Here is a 19,295-nt window from a genome sequence, read left to right on the forward strand (position 1 = left end):
AGAATTGGTAAATGCTAAAACAGTAGTAATTAATGAAATTTTTAGAGTCTCATCAGCACAAAAGTGGAATCACAAAGCTGGATAAGATAATTTGGAAAGAAATACAATTCCTTTACATTCATTGGCCGGAATGCTAAGTGACACAGGGTTAGAATGCTGCCTGTACATTTTACTTTTATTTTCTTGTGCAAAAGACATAGACTTTCACTGCTTTACACGAGATCTGGAGGGGAGGGGGAGAGAGCCTGAACATTCCTTGGGAACAGAGGCCCTAGGAAGCATGAAAGCCAAACTTCAAAGCACACAGGATTAAATACCACGAGGATTGCCAGCCTCCTGCCATTTCTTCCTCCAGACTATCTTAAAAGCAGTTCTGCTCTGCAAACAACTTGTTGCCTGAAATGAAACCATGGAAAGGATACTCTTCCTTGCAACATGCAAAAAAAGTGGCTGATGCACCAGTGTCTTCCGACTATTAACTTTTGCCTTCCGACTAACTTTGGCTTCGGGCATGTGAGCATAGTATACACATATGATCCACATCCACCCCCCCCCCTTCTCTGAGATAATCCTCCAGTCATAGCTGAGAACTCCCCAGCGAGCCAGGCGCTCTAATTGTGCTAATCTTCCGCCGCAGACACACACAAGACGCACACTCCCCCCGCCACTCCCCCCTCGTGCAACTTGTGATTCCAGAGAGCCCTGAAAAGTATGTGCGCGCCCCTCCTCCAGCTCCTTTTCCTACCGGCTGACCCGAGATCCATGCCTGGCAGAGCGCGCTCCCAGAAAGCAGCCCGATGACTCTAACCAGGCAGGATTTCGGTGGGACACTTCCGCGCCCCTGTGAGTTGGGCATTGCCAGCATGGAATGCAGCAGCGGCAAAGAGGAAACCATGCTTCAGTCCTTGGCAGCTGGAGAGCCCTTCAGGCCCGTGGAGCCCCCGAAGAAGGCAACGGGGAGGTTGGTGATGCACAGCATGGCCATGTTCGGCCGAGAGTTCTGCTACGCCGTGGAGGCGGCCTTCGTCACACCTGTGCTGCTCAGCGTGGGGCTCCCCAAAAGCCTTTATAGCCTCGTCTGGCTCATAAGCCCCATCCTTGGTTTTGTGCTGCAGCCTGTGGTTGGCTCGGCCAGTGACCACTGCAATTCAGCCTGGGGCAAGCGGAGACCTTACATCCTGGTCCTGGGCATTATGATGCTGGTAGGGATGGCTCTGTACCTCAATGGAGAGACAGTTGTCTCAGGTGAGTAACTGAACACTTTGTTGAGCCGTGCAAAATGCACCTTTGTGTGGGTGGGTGGGTGGGTGGGTGGATTCCCCTCCCACCCTCGATTGAAAATGCAAGCTTTCTCAACAAGTCTGAAGCATGCATATTTGGTTATGTGTCTGTGAAGGATTAGCTAGCACCGTGAAAATTAACTAATGTGTGAAATAAAAGACCTCTTGCACTACAGGGCTGAACCTTTTGTTTGAAGGAGGCTTGGACGCAAATGCTGTTTGTATTCTGCATGCATGTTTGATACGACTGTTGCTGCCAGAGTCGCCTCTTTCCAGTCATAGACAGGTTCCAGGAGTAAAGAAAATAGGCAAAGAGCTAATTTCATTTTGAGACTAATCATTTTCATCATTGTTTATTTCATGAAAAAGTTGAACTATGCTGTGATTCCATGATGCAGAGGCTAATACTGGCAGAAAGGCCAGGCTACCTCACAGGGTTCTTGTGAAGATAACATTGGAAGGAAGAGAAATGTGTAGGCCACCTTGAACTCCTTGGGGGAAAGGTGGGATAAAAATGCAATAAATAAACATCAGTAATCCCTACAACATCTTTTAGGATCCCTAAATTTAAGGTGCTTACAGCAGAGGCACTTAACAACAGGTAACTGGTTTTATTAGAATCATAGAGGATTACTGGATGTCCCATAGAGGAGGGAGAAAGGTTGTTTTCTGCTGCTCCAGAGAAGCGGACACGGAGCAATGGATCCAAACTACAAGAAAGAAGATTCCACCTAAACATTAGGAAGAACTTCCTGACAGTAAGAGCTGTTCGACAGTGGAATTTGCTGCCAAGGAGTGTGGTGGAGTCTCCTACTTTGGAGGTCTTTAAGCAGTGGCTTGACAACCATATGTCAGGAGTGCTCCGATGGTGTTCCCTGCTTGGCAGGGGGTTGGACTCGATGGCCCTTGTGGTCTCTTCCAACTCTATGATTCTATGATTCTAGAGCAGGAAGGGATCTCAAAGGTCATCCAGTCCAACCCTTGCCAATAAATCCCTGATGGCTGGATGACCACCTCTTTTGAGCTAGTCTGCTCCATTCTCAGGAAGCTCTTCCTAATGTTTAGTCAGAAACCCCTTTCTTGTAATTTGAGTCCATTAACTGTGGTCTTCCCTTCTGAAGGAACAAAAAGCTAATTTGCTCCACCATCTGTGTGGCATCCCCTCAGATATATAAAGCTTGCTTTCATGTTGTCTCTTAATTAATCTCTTCTCCATGCCCAGCTCCATCAACCTATCTTCATAGGACTTGGTCTCTAGAACCCTCCCCATCTTTGTCCCCTTCCTCTATGGAGACACTCTAGTTACTCGATAGCCTTCTCAAACTGCAGTGCCCATGTAAATAAAACAAGCAACTGTGGGTGCTTATTTTACCAAAATTAAGGACCGATTCATGACACATTCTTTAGAGGCTTTCAAAATGAGGAACTTCCTGCAATAACCTTGTGAGGTTCAGCAGTCAAGATGACTGGGCTGTTAAAACGGGCTTTGAAACTTCTTTGAAAGTGCTCTGGTAGATTAGAAATCCAATAGATTTTTGACGCTGTTAACCCTACATCCCTAGCCACTGACTCAGTAGTCATCCTGCAGAAACAACAGGGAATTCAAGAATGGAGGTGTTGCAATACAATTTCCAAAGTGCTTGGGTCTTGCATTTAAAATGCCTTTGTCCCACTGCAATCAATTGAGTTAAATGGATTTTTACCAAGTGAGTTAATACCAACTAAAGTGGTTCAAAGCCAGCTATTCCCTTCCAGTGTGTGATAAGAGTCTGTTGTGGAAAATAAAATATAATCAGGTGCCTAATGAAGCCTTTGGTGTGTCCTGGCTCAACACATAAATCAACTTTGACTGTGTGATTTCGGCTGCCAGCTTGCCACCCCGAGATTGCGACTTCTTCATCCCAATGAAGCAGAAGACTTAATGGCCTCCACTGCTCCAGACAGCTTCCCTCTGTCCTTTTGTTATTTCCCTTTCTCATCCAGGTGTATCACACAGAAGGTGGAGCTAGGGAGTGGTGGGTGAACGAACCAGACCAGAGGGGTAGAATACGTTTGGGAAAGAAAAGCTGCAATGGTTGAGTCCCCAGCTTTGTTGGCCATAAGTACAGTGATATAGTTGCCCTAACTGGAACCCAGCATCCCCATTCATGTAACCGAATACTGGAGATATTGCAGTGGTTTCAGGGTCAAGCTATGGAGTAGGACTGATGCACATCATTCATGAGCTGGTACATATAATGAATTGGAATGATTTAGGACGACAAATTGGGGGGGGTGTTGAGGAGGGTCGTTTTACAGGGAACCAGGCAGAGGGCCTTCTCGGTAGTGGCACCCGCCCTGTGGAACACTTTCCCAACAGATGTCAAAGACAAAAACAACTACCAGACTTTTAGTAGACATCTGAAGGCAGCCCTGTTTAGGGTTGTTTAATAGACTATTAATGTTTAATAGACTATTGTATTTTAATATTCTGTTGGAAGCTGCCCAGAGTGGCTGGGGAAACCCAGCCAGATGGGTGGGGTATAATTAACAAATTATTATTATTATTATATTATTATTATTATTATTATTATTATTATTATTATTATTATTATTATTATTATTATTTTGGGCAGAGGGGGAGTGAAAACTCCGGGGGGGGGGAGAGGCAGAAACACAGATGCCAAAGAAGCAGCCTACACTCCAACATTTCTCAGATGAAAATGTCCCTATTTTCATCTGAGGAATGTTGGAGGGTATGCAACTGGTACACAGAGGCATACTGCCTTTGACAGTGCCGTGTAAGAGGAGTGTAATCTCCCCTCCTGCACCTTACCTTCTCCCAGTCAGTTGCTCCAGCCATACATCTCTGTTCCTAGATCCCTTCTGAAAGAGACTGGCACAGCCAGCTGCAAGGAAGTAAGGTACGAGTGGGTGCGGGTCCATTTTGGAACCTGCTGACACATCTAATGCACAAAAATAAAAAGGTGACAATTGCTGCAATCTTAGAACAATCACAGATCGAGAAGCCCCCAGCATCCCTGTTAGAGATTTCCTGTGCAAGCGATGGCTCTTGTGAGCAAAGAAAGCAACAGAAAATTGCAGCCACATTGGCCCTCAGTACTCCATGGTGTCTAGGAAACGGCTGTAAAGTGAACCAATTTCTTCTTTTACAGCTTTGGTTGCAGACAGAGGCACCCAGAGGACTTGGGCTATAGTTATCACCATGCTGGGAGTGGTGCTCTTTGATTTTGCTGCTGACTTCATTGATGGTCCCATCAAGGCGTATTTATTTGACGTCTGCTCTCATCAGGACAAGGAGAAAGGGCTTCATTATCATGCCCTCCTGACAGGTAAAACTCATAGCATCTGAACAGTTCTCTTTCCCCTCCCTTTAATCATACGGCGCGATGAGGGAGAGAGAAAGGTGGCAGCTGCCTGGAGTTCCTTCCTGTCTTCCCATGCTTAAGCTTCTTGAACAAGTTGGTCATCTGATGCAGTGCTTCAGTAACAAGCATTGTTTAACAGGTCATCTTGTGACCGCTGTAGCTGCTACAGAGAGGATCTGAAGGAACAGCTTCTTTTGAAAGAAGTAACATCCTACAATTAAAATTGAAGCCAAACAAGAATTTCCTCCTGCTTTTGGCATGTATTGGGTTGCTATACTGTTCTGTTTTTGCATATTTGTACCTCGGGTTAAGTACTTAATTTGTTCCGGAGGTCCGTACTTAACCTGAAACTGTTCTTAACCTGAAGCACCACTTTAGCTATTGGGGCCTCCCGCTGCTGCCGCTGTGCCCCCGGAGCACGATTTCTGTTCTCATCCTGAAGCAAAGTTCTTAACCTGAAGCACTATTTCTGGGTTAGCGGAGTCTGTAACCTGAAGCATATGTAACCTGAAGCGTATGTAACCCAAGGTGCCACTGTATTTTCCACAATGGAAACTGAAACCCAGCAAAGGGCCAGAGAAGGTACAACAGCACAAGCTTTTTAAACCTGGAATGTAAACTCCTAGCCACATTGACTATAGAAAGTAAGTCCCAATGGGCTTAGTAAAACTTACACCTCAGGAAACTAGATGTGGACTCTGCTGCATACTTAAATACCATTTAGAAGAGTGCAGTTGTCCCATCCTCTTCCCACTCACCCCCAGTGTCTGGTGGGAAATAAATTTGCCTGTCATGCCTTTTGATATTGCTGCTATCACATGCAATGCAGAGTTTATTTTGCATTTAGATGTTACAAATCTGCTTATTATGCCATGCAAATCCTCAAGACATACAAAAGAGATGCCAAGAAGTTTGGGATGGTGTGCACATTGTACGTTTAAAGCACAGAATACCCGCCCAAGAATCCTGGCAACTGTAGCTTACCCCTCACAGAGCTGCAATTCCCAGCACTCTTAACAAGCTACAGTTCCCAGAACTCCATAGGGAAAGTTATGTGCTTAAAGAATGTACGGTGCTGGGTATTTGGCTTCTTTGGTTTAATATATTTAGCCCTTCAAAGAAGAATAAATATAATTATATTAGGGAACCCGTGGTCCTCAAGATGTTGGACCCATAATAAATATGAATTTATTATATTTATTGATGTTTTGTTGGTGCTTCTATGGATACTGTTGTTGATTTTATTATTATATGTTGGACACCATCTTGATATTTTTTAAAAGCAACAGTGTGGATTTTAAATAGATAAATAATTCTGGGCTTAAAGATTCCTGGATTGCAGAGGCTGGACTAGATCACTATTGCGGTCCCTTCCAGCTACAAGGCTTTGTTTCTATATTTCTATCCTACTTGGCTGGGGATGGGGGGGATTTGATTTTGTGTGCATAGTAATGTGAAAACTATCTAATTTGTACTAATTCTCCAAACAAACACATAGGAATTTGCTTGCAAAGTGTGTATGTTAGTCCAAACTGCATACAAAAATGTGTTTATTGGGAGAACTTTGCACTGAAATGCTGGTGAATTTTCATGAGGCGCTAACAAAAGTGTATGGGCTCCTTCTAACCCACAGAGGGAGAATCTGTGGTCCTTTAGATGTTGGGCTGTAACTCCCATCACCTCCATCATTGTTCTGTTCCCTCTATAGCCTTGCTCTGAGCTAGGAGGTTCTCCCCACAGAGCCCAGTCCTTATTGACTCATTATGGCTGCTGCTCTCCTCACCTGTCATCCCATCTTACTCTTCTGCTTCTTACCACTTGGATTCTCCATGGCCTGGCCTGGCTGCATGCTCTTTACTTCTTTCCCTCCAGGGTCAACAGTATTTTCATGATTTGGGGGTGGGGTGGGGAAGGTCATGAAAGAAAAGGCATTATTTCCCCCCAGCTTGGAATATTTTCCCAGAAACTTTCTCCCCACCATAAATGAGAGTTTTTATTTCCTCAAATCCAGAGTCTCTTACGAGGTCACATCCAGAGTGACACTGGATGGTGTTGAGAGATGGAAGGAAGTTCCATGTGATTCAAATGCCTGCCGACCACACCACCACTAAACAAAGAGAAGGTTGTGTTGCATTGCAGTCTGAGTGACGTCAGCCCCTAGCAGTTACTTAAATTGTGGGTTATATACATAGATTTGGCCTTTATATTATTGCATATCCTGCTAACCATAGTATTTGTGGGTGCATTTTAGAAGCACTTGCAAATGCATGGTAAACGTTACACTGACAATTTCCCATGAAGCAAGCTGTTACTAGAATCTGTAGCGTCATAACGTTAACGTAGCAAGGGTCCTTTTCCAGTCCTAGGGCAACATTCCTTTCTGGGTAGACTCCCAGGGGCCACGTCCCAGTGGTGGGCAGGGCAATGAGTGTATATTTTACTTTTGTACAACAGACTACGTTCTACACACACTCGCATGCTGTCAGCAAAAAATCACACTGTGTCAGTGAAGTTACCGGTAACTCTTAATTCAAGGAAGTAGGTTGACTCAGGGGGTCAGGCCTAGTGAGCACAGCAACTCATCCCAGTAGATCTTGCTCCTATGAGGCAGTTGTAAGGATTGAAGGTCATCACTTCCCCAAAGTTCACTACATTTCCTCCTCCCACAGTTTTTCGCAAGCAGAGACTTACTGTATTCGCCTTGTCTGCCTTTGCTCCTCCCTCTCCGTACCTCTTCTGGTTCTGGGAGCTGGTTGCAGCTGGATGGGGACACACCCGGCTTCTTCAGCAACCTGCCTCATCTCTGTCTCCTGGCCCTCTTCTTCTCCAGCCTCTGCTTCTGGACTGCTCTCTGCCACAGCCTCTTCTCACTCACTAAACCTTGTTACCTATTCAGCTTCCAACACCACTTCCTCCCAGTCGGCTCCCTCTTCTTCCTCTGACCACTCATCTTTGTCCCACCCCTATCAACAACCAACAATACATAGCTCCCCTCCCACAAACACTTTTAAAAGGCCATACATTGTTTATTCAGCAAAGGCCTGGTTATAGAAAAAATGCTTTTGCCTGGCACCTAAAGATTTATAGTGAAGGTGCCAGGTGAGGCTCCCTGGGAAAAGCATTCCACAACTGGGAAGCCACCACAGAAAAGGCCCATTCTTATGTTGCCACTCTCTGGAGTTCTCTTGGAAGGGGCACACAAATAACCTGACATGTTGATGTTAAATACGATTCTACTGTCTTTATTTTTCTGTTCTTTTTTAGGTCTAGGAGGGGCCCTTGGCTACCTTACAGGTGCCATCGATTGGGGGCATACTGTCTTGGGAAAATATTTGGGATCAGAATTCCAGGTGATGTTCTTTTATGCTGCTCTTGTGTTCCTGATCTGCCTTACTGTACACTTGTGCAGTATTCCCGAAACTTCTCTCGCTGACAAGGTAGAATCCGAAGCCCTGCTGAAAACAGCTGAGCCCTATCCGTATGGTTCCATAGGAAAAGTCAAGAATGGTTATTTTAACAGCGGATATAATGAAATACGGGTTTTATCTCGGCAAGGGAAGCCCACCCTCAAAGAAGACATTCAGGTAATTGTGCCTTTTTTAGACTGCCATCTCTGCCTTTAATTCTAATATATTTGACATGGTAACCCTGGACCCTCCCGTGAAGTGGAAAGTGATGTTATCAATTTGGAGGATCAGGTTATCCAAAATAAAAATGGAGGCCAGAGCATGGGGCTGGGTCCTGACTAAGTAAGTTGTACCTAGTTCCCATTGAAATCAAAAGAACTTCAATTAAGTCATGACTAACTTGCCCTGTCTTTTTCAATGGGATCTAAGTTCAACTAACTTAGTCTGGTTCCAACACATAACCTTTATGAATGGCCTATTTCCTATACTTTGGGCATGATCTTAAAAAGTTAGTTATGATGGAGGCTACAATCTTATACAGTACTCACTTATCTAGGAATAAGCCCCATTGAACTCAGTGGGACTTATGAGTACGCAAGCACAGGAATGCATTGCAGTCTCTGTTAAAGGCAGTGAAATTGAATGGGTGGTCCACATAAACATCACATTACTTTTAGTGGAACTTAACTGCAACACACTTTCACTAGACTGTTCCCCTTGGATATAATCATTAAATTACCCCAGATTACACTGAGATACTAAGTATCTTGTATGGTGGTTCCTCCCTTCTGACTTGATGCAGAAATAAGAAATATTGGGCAGGATTCACCTGATCAGCCCTTTTGGTGGAAGGACTTTCACTTGTGCAACTGGGCTCCCACTCCCCCTGCACCTCCCAAAATTGGCTTGAAGGTCAGGAGGACTCCCAGAACAGCATGCAAGGAGAAGCTGGAATGCTTGCACTGATGGAACAATTACAAGAGTGCAATATTGAACTCCAAACTTCGATCTCTGTGTGACTGTTATCTGACAGGCTCTTCGTGAAATAAGACCTATTGTGTCACAGTAATTAATATTCAGTGGTCCCCTGTGAATGAAACCCACAGTCTGCGGGCTCCTCTTCTAATAGCTTTACATTTAGCTTTACATTTTTAAAGATAAGTCGTTGGCTGCAATCCCAGAGAGCAATATGTGTGCCCAGCTATCTGAGTTCACTGATCTTGATTAACTTTGCTCGGATTCCATGTCTTGCACTTAGCCAAGAAGGATCTTGGATCTTGGCAATGCATCACTATGTTCAGTTGTCCCTCAGCCAGGTCCTCAAGTTAATGCGTTTAGTGAAAAGGAGTCAGTCGGTCAGTACATGCTGCATTCATTACAGATGTCAACAGCTTTTGCATGGTTCTTGGTCTAACAACACAGAATTCTGAATTGCATTCAGCATCTTGTGCATTCTACTGAAACACTTTAAAAAAAAAAAACTCTTTGAAAAAGGACCTGGAAATGGTCCTATGCATGCTTATTTAGAGGTAAGTCCCACTTTGTTGAGTGAGGCTTACTCCCAGATAAATGTGCACAGGATTGTAGCCAGAGTCTGGGGAAAATGAAACGTTAACATGTACCTTGTTTCCTAAAGATATATGAAGAGTCTGACAAGCAGATAATTTTGCATCTAGATCTGAAAATGGCCATGAGTCACCCATGCAAAAACTGACATAACTTTGGCCAGAATTTTCTGAAGTGTTTATTTTCAAGTGAAGTTGATCTGCATGAATATTTGGTAGCAAGTTGATATATTTTGAAGCCGGTGGAGCTTACATTCTGCTCCTTTGATCACAGCTGTGTTGTGCCAGCCTTGTGCCAACAAGGAAGATTTTTTCTTAGGATTGTGCCAATCTTGTTCTGGGATCTGTAGATGTGTTTTACATCACTGGCAATATATACCATGGTGAGCCACTGCTAATCAGAATTCAAAGTACTAGGCTGGATGGATCAATGGCCTGATGCTGTTGCTCTTGCGTCTGCTAATCAGTTTCACATCCAAACAAAAATGCATTCAAGGAAATTAAGTGAAATTGATTTATTTATTTTTTTGCATTTGTTTATTTCAAGCTTGCTATTTAGATGAAAATGCTTCCAGAGTGATTCAGGGCTCCTCCAGACAATCTATTTATCCAGCCTTCATCTTGATTTGTATGCACAAAGTTTATGCATTGGTTAGACTATGCCCAGACTTTCTTGAACATTTGTTCTCATTTGTTTACGGGGCAGTTACACGACAATGAGCATTCAACATGATATCCTTGCGGGGCGTTTGCATGTCTTCCTGTTAATCATTTGTTCAGCCCTCACATTTCAGTGCATTTCCCTGTCACTTTCCTAACTGCAAAAAGTTGTTAAAAAACAGATTTGCTGGATCAGGACAGGTAGGCGTATAAGGAGCAATAGCGTTGCAAGCAACCAGTGTCAACAAAGCAGTACAAAATTGAATAAGGAAGACTTGATATCCAAATGCACACCAGCTGGATCTGATAATTCAGATAGAAGTGAGCCTTGAGTTGTTGGTTTAGCTAAAACCCCAACTATCTGATATTTCTAGAGAAAGTGCATTCCTTGTTTCTTTAGCTCTTTAGCTGTCAGCCAGAGGCAATTCCTGTGGGGTGAGATGTCTTGTTTCACCTTGCCAACCATTCAAAACAGCCTTCTGAAAGTTGCTTTCATGTGCTGGTTTATTTTCATGCAAGGCATCCACTCCCACAAACTTCTGCATCATCCATCAGTATCTGGAGAGACAGTGGTGTTACTTTTTATTAATAATTCATCTAATAAATTTATATTCTACCTTGAGGCAGAATAGGCAGGGCTCCCAGGTGGTCTCCTATCCAGGCACAAGACCTGACCTAGACCTCCTTAGCTTCAGCTGCACCGTCTGCCCACAGACCATGCCCTGAGAATAGTCATCTTTTAAGAATATGGACCATCGGCCCATCTAATCCAGTATCCTTTTCACACAATGGATTACCAGATGCTTAGGGGTAGCCTATAAACTGGACATGAGCACAACAGCACTCTGCCCACCTGTGATTCCCAGCATACAGTATTCAGAGACATACTGCTTCTGACACAGGCGGTTAGAACATAGCCTAGATCTTCATGAATTTGTCTAATCCTCTTTTAAAGTCATCCAAGCTGGTGGCCATCACTGTCTCCTGTGGGAGCGATTTCCATAGTTTAACTAAGTGCTGCATGAAGTTCCGTGTTTTATCTGTACTGAATCTTCCAACATTTAGCTTCATTGGTGTTATGTACTGAAGTTCTCACCCTGGGCCAGCAGGGGGATACTGTAGATAGTTATGCAAATGAAGGATCGAAAGTGACGTTCAGTGATTGGATAGTTTTAGAAAGTTGCTACAGTAACATTGTACTGGAGCTCTATATAAGCAGGCTTACTGAGTTCTATTCTGGCCTCTGAATAAACAAGAGCTGTTTGAAGAATCGCTGTGTCGTCTGATATGTTCACCCACAACTTAACAATTGGGTGTGCACAAGTTCTAGTGTTATGAGAGAGGAAGAGAAGGGGGACAAGAGAGCTGAGAAACTGAAGAGTGGAGAGACAGGGGGGGAAATCCTCCAGTCTGTTGGGAGCCTTTTCAATGAAACGTTGGAACATCCTTCCTTTCAGGTTCAGAAGCAGATGACCATTAAGTCCCTCCTCAAAGCACTCCTAAGCATGCCTTCCCACTACCGCTGCTTGTGTGTGAGCCATCTGATGGGATGGACAGCTTTCCTTTCCAACATGCTCTTCTTCACCGATTTCATGGGGCAGGTACGGAAAAGTAACCATCTTTCCTCTGGGCAAATTCAATTTTTAGGATTTAACTTTCATTTGCTTGCTTATGCAGCATGATGGCAGATTTCAACAGTTGTCAACATCAAGAACAGGCAAGTTAGATTTCCAAGAACAAAAAATGGATGCCTCCAAGCATTCTTCATAGAACTGGGTCCATTGGGTAGCTGGATTTATCATCTTTTACTTTTCGAAAAAGGTTTCTGCTGTTGAATCTACTGCAGTCTCCAAAATATGAAAATGGCAGTCATAAAAACACAAAGGTTTCCATTTGTGTTCTAAATGTTTGACTCCCCTTCACCTCACTCTTGAATTCTGTAGAACTGACAATCATACCATACATTTTAAAATTAGAAACTAGAGAACAAGGCAGGAACGAAGATATTGGAGATATATTTCAGAGGTCCAGACTATGGGAAACCCCCAAAAAACTAATAATTAATAATTTGGACTGTAATTTGGTTGTTGTTTTTATTTTAGTTTATTGTTTTTAATTGGATTATGATTATGATTTGATGGATATGTTAATTGGCTGTTTTCTATTGGAAAATTAATAAAAATGATTTAAAAATAAATTAGAAACTAGCAGTTAATTCTTTTGTTTACCACATTAATGTATGCAGCATTTGCAACAGAAATAAACCTGACATTTCAGGATCTCTGTTTGATGCTATTCAGACTTGTATGTGGGTTTTTCAAGTCTGATCCTTCCCACTTGCTAGTGGAGGTTGTCACTGCACTGGCGCTACTAAGAACGGGATAACCACTGAGACCATCTTGGCTGTGAGCCCTGGAAGAGCTGCTCCCTGCCTTGCAGGCCTTTTCCCACCTGGGTTGTTGCTGTTAATTTTCCGTATGTTTATTTTGGATCTTATGATTTATGTGGAAATTGTTCAATTTCTTTTTTTTGATGTCTTGTTGATTGTATATGAGTGCTTCTGCTATGTTTGTAGTGGTGTAATTTTGTACATGTTCTAAGCTGCTTTGAGCATGCTTTTAACTTTGGAAAGCCAAACATAGTTTGCCCCACAAGCGAGGATTGGAAACCATGTTCAAGCTGAAGTTTACAATCCTGGTTTTCAGGCAAGAGAGTAAGCAGTGAGTTGTATCCCACATTAAAGGTAAAGGGACCCCTGACCATTAGGTCCAGTCGTGACCGACTCTGGGGTTGCACGCTCATCTCGCTCTATAGTCCGAGGGAGCCGGCTTTTGTCTGCAGACAGCTTCCAGGTCATGTGGCCAGCATGACTAAGCTGCTTCTGGCGAACCAGAGCAGCACACGGAAACGCCGTTTACCTTCCCACCAGAGCGGTCCCTATTTATCTACTTGCACTTTGAGGTGCTTTCAAACTGCTAGGTTTGCAGGAGCAGGGACCGAGCAACGGGAGCTCACCCCGTCGCGGGGATTCGAACCACCGACCTTCTGATTGGCAAATCCTAGGCTCTGTGGTTTAACCCACAGTGCCACCCACGTCCCACATTAGTCCTACTCAAAATCAACCCATTGAAATGAATGGGCATGTCTAACATAGGGCCATTAATTTCAGTAGGTCTGATGTGAGTACCGGTATATCTTAGTTGGATACAGCCCTATGACTTAGCAGGAACTGGGACCACGTGTTTCTTTTGTGAGGGGAGAAAGAGGGAAAAGGAAATTCATGAGCCCCAGGTTAGTTGTAATGCCAAGCCATGGTTTGGTGTGAAAAGACATAGAGTAGCATTGTGCTGCTGGAAAGCCTATCTGAAACAGAAGCCAGACCGCAATACTATCAATTCTTGGCCCTGTGCTATTGGCAGAAAATTGGCTGACAATACATATCACCATCACCATCATAATTAAAGTCACCAACATCAAATAAACACAGATGCAGTCCTGTGCACATTTGCTTGGAAGCCAGTATTTTGTGTCCTGTTTTATTTAGAGGCATGATTACCAGCACAGCTTGTTCTTATTCTTTTCTATTTTGGCACACTGCAGATTGTATTCAATGGTGATCCTTATGCACCTCATAACTCCACAGCGTACCTAACCTACGAAAGGGGAGTAGAGATCGGATGCTGGGGGATGTGCATCAACGCCATCTCTTCCTCGCTTTATTCCTGTGAGTACCACCAACAAACGGATCACTTGCGATCTGACCAAAATATAAAGTGCATTCATACAGGCAGGGCATTTTGCCTACATTCTCTATGTGACCATACAACAACTTTGTAAGGTTGATCGATATTATTTATGCCCACATTACAGAAGCAAAGTTGAGGCTGTGAGAATGGTGGTTTGTGCCAAGACTTCCTGGTGGTGCTATGACAGAGGCAAGGTTCAGAAACAGGGCTGTATGGTAGAGCTCATGCTCTGCAACCATGTCAGCTAATAATATAAAGGTAAAGGTCCAGTCGTGACCGACTCTGGGGTTGCGGCGCTCATCTCGCTTTATTGGCCGAGGGAGCCAGCGTTTATCCACAGACAGCTTCCAGGTCATGTGGCCAGCATGACTAAGCTGCTTCTGGCGAACCAGAGCAGTGCACGGAAATGCCGTTTACCTTCCCGCCAGAGCAGTACCTATTTATCTACTTGCACTTTGCCGTGCTTTTGAACTGCTAGGTTGGCAGGAGAATAATATCCTGACAATATTTTTATAACACTGTACAGTGGTACCTCTGGTTACGTACTTAATTCGTTCTGGAGGTCCGTTCTTAACCTGAAACTGCTCTTAACCTGAAGCACCACTTTAGCTAATGGGTCCCCCCACTGCCGCCACACGATTTCTGTTCTCATCCTGAAGCAAGGTTCTTAACCCAAGGTACTATTTCTGGGTTAGCGGAGTCTGTAACCTCAAGCGTCTGTAACCTGAAGCATATGTAACCCGAAGTACCACTGTACTGTTTCAAAATTCATAAACAGAAGACATATAATATGTGCATGGAGTCACAAATTAATAAGAATCAGATATATTTTCCATGAACAGGAATGGTAGGAGTAGTAAGTCTCTGAAATGGAGGCAGAATGCCTTTCCACAGTCAATATCCTACAAATGTGAGATGATGGGTGCTCCGAATGTTGCAACAGGGTGCTCCAAGCACAGCAGCAGACAGCAAATAAATGTTCCATGAACAGGAATGGTAGGAGTATAAGGTATAAGGTAGTTTCAAGCTTCCTTCATTGATATGCGTGGTAAGACCCAAAGAGTAGTCTGGAGGTGGTATATAAAGTTTTTAGCTGCTGAAACCAAACAGATTTCATATGCAAGCTCCTTGGAGGAAGCGAGGTACAGTTAGTAAGATTCTGTCAACAGCTTCACTTTGAAGGAAGGTAATATTATTTTCAAAGATATTGCAGACGTTTCACACTCCAGTTTGATCTACATTAAACAATACATAAATCTTGCTAAATAAAATAATGTTCAGCAATGATTCCAATGGTTTCCTTTTAGACAGAAATCCCCCACCCCTTTCCCAATCTTTTTCTTCCAACAGATTTGCAGAAAGCACTTCTGCCTTACATTGGATTAAAGGGACTTTACTTCATTGGATACCTGCTTTTTGGGCTAGGCACTGGCTTCATTGGGCTCTTTCCCAAGGTGTATTCGACTTTGGCCCTCTGTTCCCTCTTCGGCGTAATGTCCAGCACATTATACACGGTGCCATTCAACCTCATTGCTGATTATCACAAGGAGGAGGAAGAGGTAAGTTAGAAGGGATGGTTGTTGTCAGATCCTTTCCTATAGCATCCTTGTTACAACGCCCGTGCCTTTCCCTCCCCACTCCTTTTCTGGATGTTATGCGAGAAGTGAGTGCAGAAGTCTACAGCCAGGTTGCCTCTCTTTATCGCTCACACCTTGAAAGTCAGCTGACGGCACCTGAACCCTGCTTTTCTAGGTTTTCTGCTTAAAATCTCAGGGGGAAATAAATAGTGGTAAAAACCAGTGGAGTAGGCCTTAGAGTAACCACTTCTATATCACATGGGGCAGGGATTAAATCTGCATACACTGATTTAGGACACAGTATTCTTTGCTCACAATATTTTGTTGCAATGTCATCCACGGAATGGGATGGAAATAATCCCACCAAGAATTACATTTTATTGGCTACGACGGCCTGGATCAGCAGATGTTCTGAAGACAAGGCAGGATGCTCAAGGAGCAGAGCTTCATTATAGAAGTCAAGGCTGAACACATCTCAGCCTCTTGAGTTAGCTTCATGGTCAGAAGAAGCTGCGGAGGCTGAACTTTTTCAAAGATGTTAGATTTTTGTACTTTAGAGGACTTGAGAGTTCATCAAGTGGAAAGCACTGCAAGCCCCAAGTTTCATACTTTAGTTGTGGGAAATTGCAGTCAAACTAATGTGCTAGTTAGTGCATGACGGGGTTAAGACCAGAGAGGACTGTTCCTAAACTCAGCCAGGTCATGCCCCCCCCCCCAAACTCCATGAGGGAGAAAGTGAAACTTATTCGATTTCCTTTCCTCGCTCTTTCTGTGCCATGTTACAGACCAGGATGCATTACGTTCTGTATATTGCACCTGTGTTCTCTTTGCTACTGCATGGAGCAACGCATGAACCAGACTTTTGGACTTAGTAGGTAAAATCTGTAAAACTTACTTAACCGTATGTGGTCTGCTCATTGCAAGAAGGGTAGAGAGAGGGGGCAAGTGCTGTAAGCAAACAAACCGGATATGAAAAGGGTCTAACAACCTGTATTCCAGGTTATAATGCTGCTTAACTCTGAGAGTGTTTTTAACTCTACCAGGGTCTGTCTCCTGCTGGAGAGGGCACCCAGCCGATTTTTTTTTGTTAATTACCTACATGGGGCTCATAGCTACTTTCCTCCCACATACTAGTGAAATTCATTTTTCATAGAAAAAAAATCTTGGTAACCTTAGCTTGTCACGTTACATTTGCAGACATTTGATAACTAACTTCTTTGCTGAACTTTACACACTTCTGTTAACATAAGGCAACACAGTGGTCAGAAAACTGGGGAGATCTGGATTCACATTCCCACTGAGCTATGAAATTCACTGGTTGATCCCGGACCAGTCGCTATCTCTCAATCTAATCTACTTCACAGGGTTGTTGTGGGATAAAATGAAGAGTGGGGCGGGGAACTGTATATGTTTAATTTTATTCCCAGAAATTAGAACTCTCTCTCTCTCTCTCTCTCTCTCTCTCTCTCTCTCTCTCTCTCTCTCACACACACACACACACACACACACACACACACACACATGTTCCTTTATTTCCCTAGAGGAAAGGCAGGATACAATTGTAAAAAATATTTTTAAAAATATGTATTTGATATGATGGCACTAGAAAGGTAGTTCAATTGCATGCTCTGTTAATAAAAAGAGTTTTTATCTCCCACTTTCTAAGGGTAATTATGGTGTATCATTCATGACAAGCCCAGACCATCACAAACCCATTTTATTTAATTGTTTATGAAAAATGCACTTCACATTGACCTTGCAATGCTTTTAATTTATCATTCAGAAAGCACCCTTGTTCCCTGTTAAGTGTGAATTGGATGACTCTTCAGTCAAGTGCCCTGGATTTCAATGTAAGCTAGTAGGGAAACATCATACTTCAAAGGAGTTTTCGATTTACTCCCCCAAAGCCTGGAGGACACATCATTTAACAGAACCTTATGAACTGTCCATGGAACACAAGGCAGAGTTTAACAGCCGTGCAGTCTAGCAAGTGGGGGGAAGTTTTAGCAAAAACTTCAAGAGAAAACCCCTTTCAAAACCAATGAAGCCAATTCCCAATTTCTGTAAAGGAAGTTGATTCCGGGAAAGGCTAGCTACATTCTACCAGCTTGAGTAGGGTTTCAGAGTATGTGCAGAGTTCCTTGCCAGTCATGTGGTTCGTGTGACTGTTCCCTATTCTGTGCGGTTCCAGCAGCCCAGAGGCTGTTTCAGAAAACTGGGAGGAGGACACCAGAGCTTTAAATCATGCCACTTATCGTGGGCACAAGAACAAAGTCTTGCCTTGCCTGCTCATCAAGACTGTGTAGTATTTGAACAGCTGAGATTCATGCAGTGAAACCAACAGGGCAGGATTGTGTGGTCGGCTGTGCCTTGTTTGATGGAGTTCCTATATCTGCTTGCTTTCAGGGCCAGACCGGAGGACAAGCCGGAGAGCACAAACGAGGGAAAGGTGTGGACTGCGCTGCCCTCACTTGCATGGTCCAGCTGGCGCAGATCATTGTTGGGGTGGGCCTGGGCTTCCTGGTCAGCGCTGCTGGGAGTGTGGTGGTGGTGGTGATCTCTGCCTCTGCAATCGCTTTACTGGGCTGCTGCTTTGTAGCGTTCTTTGTTCGTTATGTGGAAGAGAACAATAAATAGTCAAAGCTTGGGAGAAGCTGCTGTCTTTGACAAAGGGAGAAACATGGTTGTTCTCTTGTTGCTGTTCGCACCCTAGTTATTTCTGTAGCAAGTTTTTGCTTTGGGTGTTTTCTGGGAATATTTGAGGCCACTAGTTGTCCCACCCAGTTTAGGCAGGTCTACACTGTGGACTTAAACTGGTTTAAACAAGATGAATTTTAACAGGGAGAAATGTAAAGTATTGCACTTGGGCAAAAAAAATGAGAGGCACAAATACAAGATGGGTGACACCTGGCTTGAGAGCAGTACATGTGAAAAGGATCTAGGAGTCTTGGTTGACCACAAACTTGACATGAGCCAACAGTGTGACGCGGCAGCTAAAAAAGCCAATGCAATTCTGGGCTGCATCAATAGGAGTATAGCATCTAGATCAAGGGAAGTAATAGTGCCACTGTATTCTGCTCTGGTCAGACCTCACCTGGAGTACTGTGTCCAGTTCTGGGCACCACAATTCAAGAAGGACACTGACAAACTGGAACGTGTCCAGAGGAGGGCAACCAAAATGGTCAAAGGCCTGGAAACGATGCCTTATGAGGAACGGCTGAGGGAGCTGGGCATGTTTAGCCTGGAGAAGAGGAGGTTAAGGGGTGATATGATAGCCATGTTCAAATATATAAAAGGATGCCACATAGAGGAGGGAGAAAGGTTGTTTTCTGCTGCTCCAGAGAAGCGGACACGGAGCAATGGATCCAAACTACAAGAAAGAAGATTCCACCTAAACATTAGGAAGAACTTCCTGACAGTAAGAGTTGTTCGACAGTGGAATTTGCTGCCAAGGAGTGTGGTGGAGTCTCCTACTTTGGAGGTCTTTAAGCAGAGGCTTAACAACCATATGTCAGGAGTGCTCTGATGGTGTTTCCTGCTTGGCAGGGGGTTAGACTCGATGGCCCTTGTGGTCTCTTCCGACTCTATCATTCTATGATTCTATGATTCTAAAGGGCATCCCTTCTCAGAGAATCACGTGTGCTATTTCTGTGATGAGGACTGCAGACCTCAAACTAATTCCCTCCATGCAT

The 19,295-nt window shown here is 43.9% G+C and overlaps 1 protein-coding gene across 1 annotated transcript; it reads left to right on the plus strand.

Annotated features, from left to right (window-relative positions):
• Positions 1–703: 703 nt before the first annotated feature.
• SLC45A2 (solute carrier family 45 member 2) lies at positions 704–18,266 on the plus strand. The gene is made up of 7 exons (XM_081212960.1): positions 704–1,245; positions 4,436–4,612; positions 7,913–8,232; positions 11,738–11,881; positions 13,881–14,004; positions 15,377–15,585; positions 18,010–18,266. Exons 1-7 carry the CDS (start codon positions 798–800, stop codon positions 18,238–18,240), a joined length of 1,653 nt encoding a protein of 550 aa, XP_081069086.1. The 5' UTR covers positions 704–797; the 3' UTR covers positions 18,241–18,266.
• The last annotated feature ends 1,029 nt before the right edge of the window (positions 18,267–19,295 follow it).

Source organism: Podarcis bocagei (genome assembly GCF_964188305.1).
Source record: "Podarcis bocagei genome assembly, chromosome: 11".
Taxonomy (NCBI): Eukaryota; Metazoa; Chordata; class Lepidosauria; order Squamata; family Lacertidae; genus Podarcis; species Podarcis bocagei.

Bases quoted from the DNA above. Each gene is read 5' to 3' on its own strand.
- SLC45A2 (XM_081212960.1), top strand. From the start codon at position 798: ATGACTCTAACCAGGCAGGATTTCGGTGGGACACTTCCGCGCCCCTGT. The intron at 8,233-11,737 runs GTAATTGTGCCT...CCTTCCTTTCAG, and splicing joins CCCTCAAAGAAGACATTCAG to GTTCAGAAGCAGATGACCAT. The intron at 15,586-18,009 runs GTAAGTTAGAAG...GCTTGCTTTCAG, and splicing joins ATCACAAGGAGGAGGAAGAG to GGCCAGACCGGAGGACAAGC.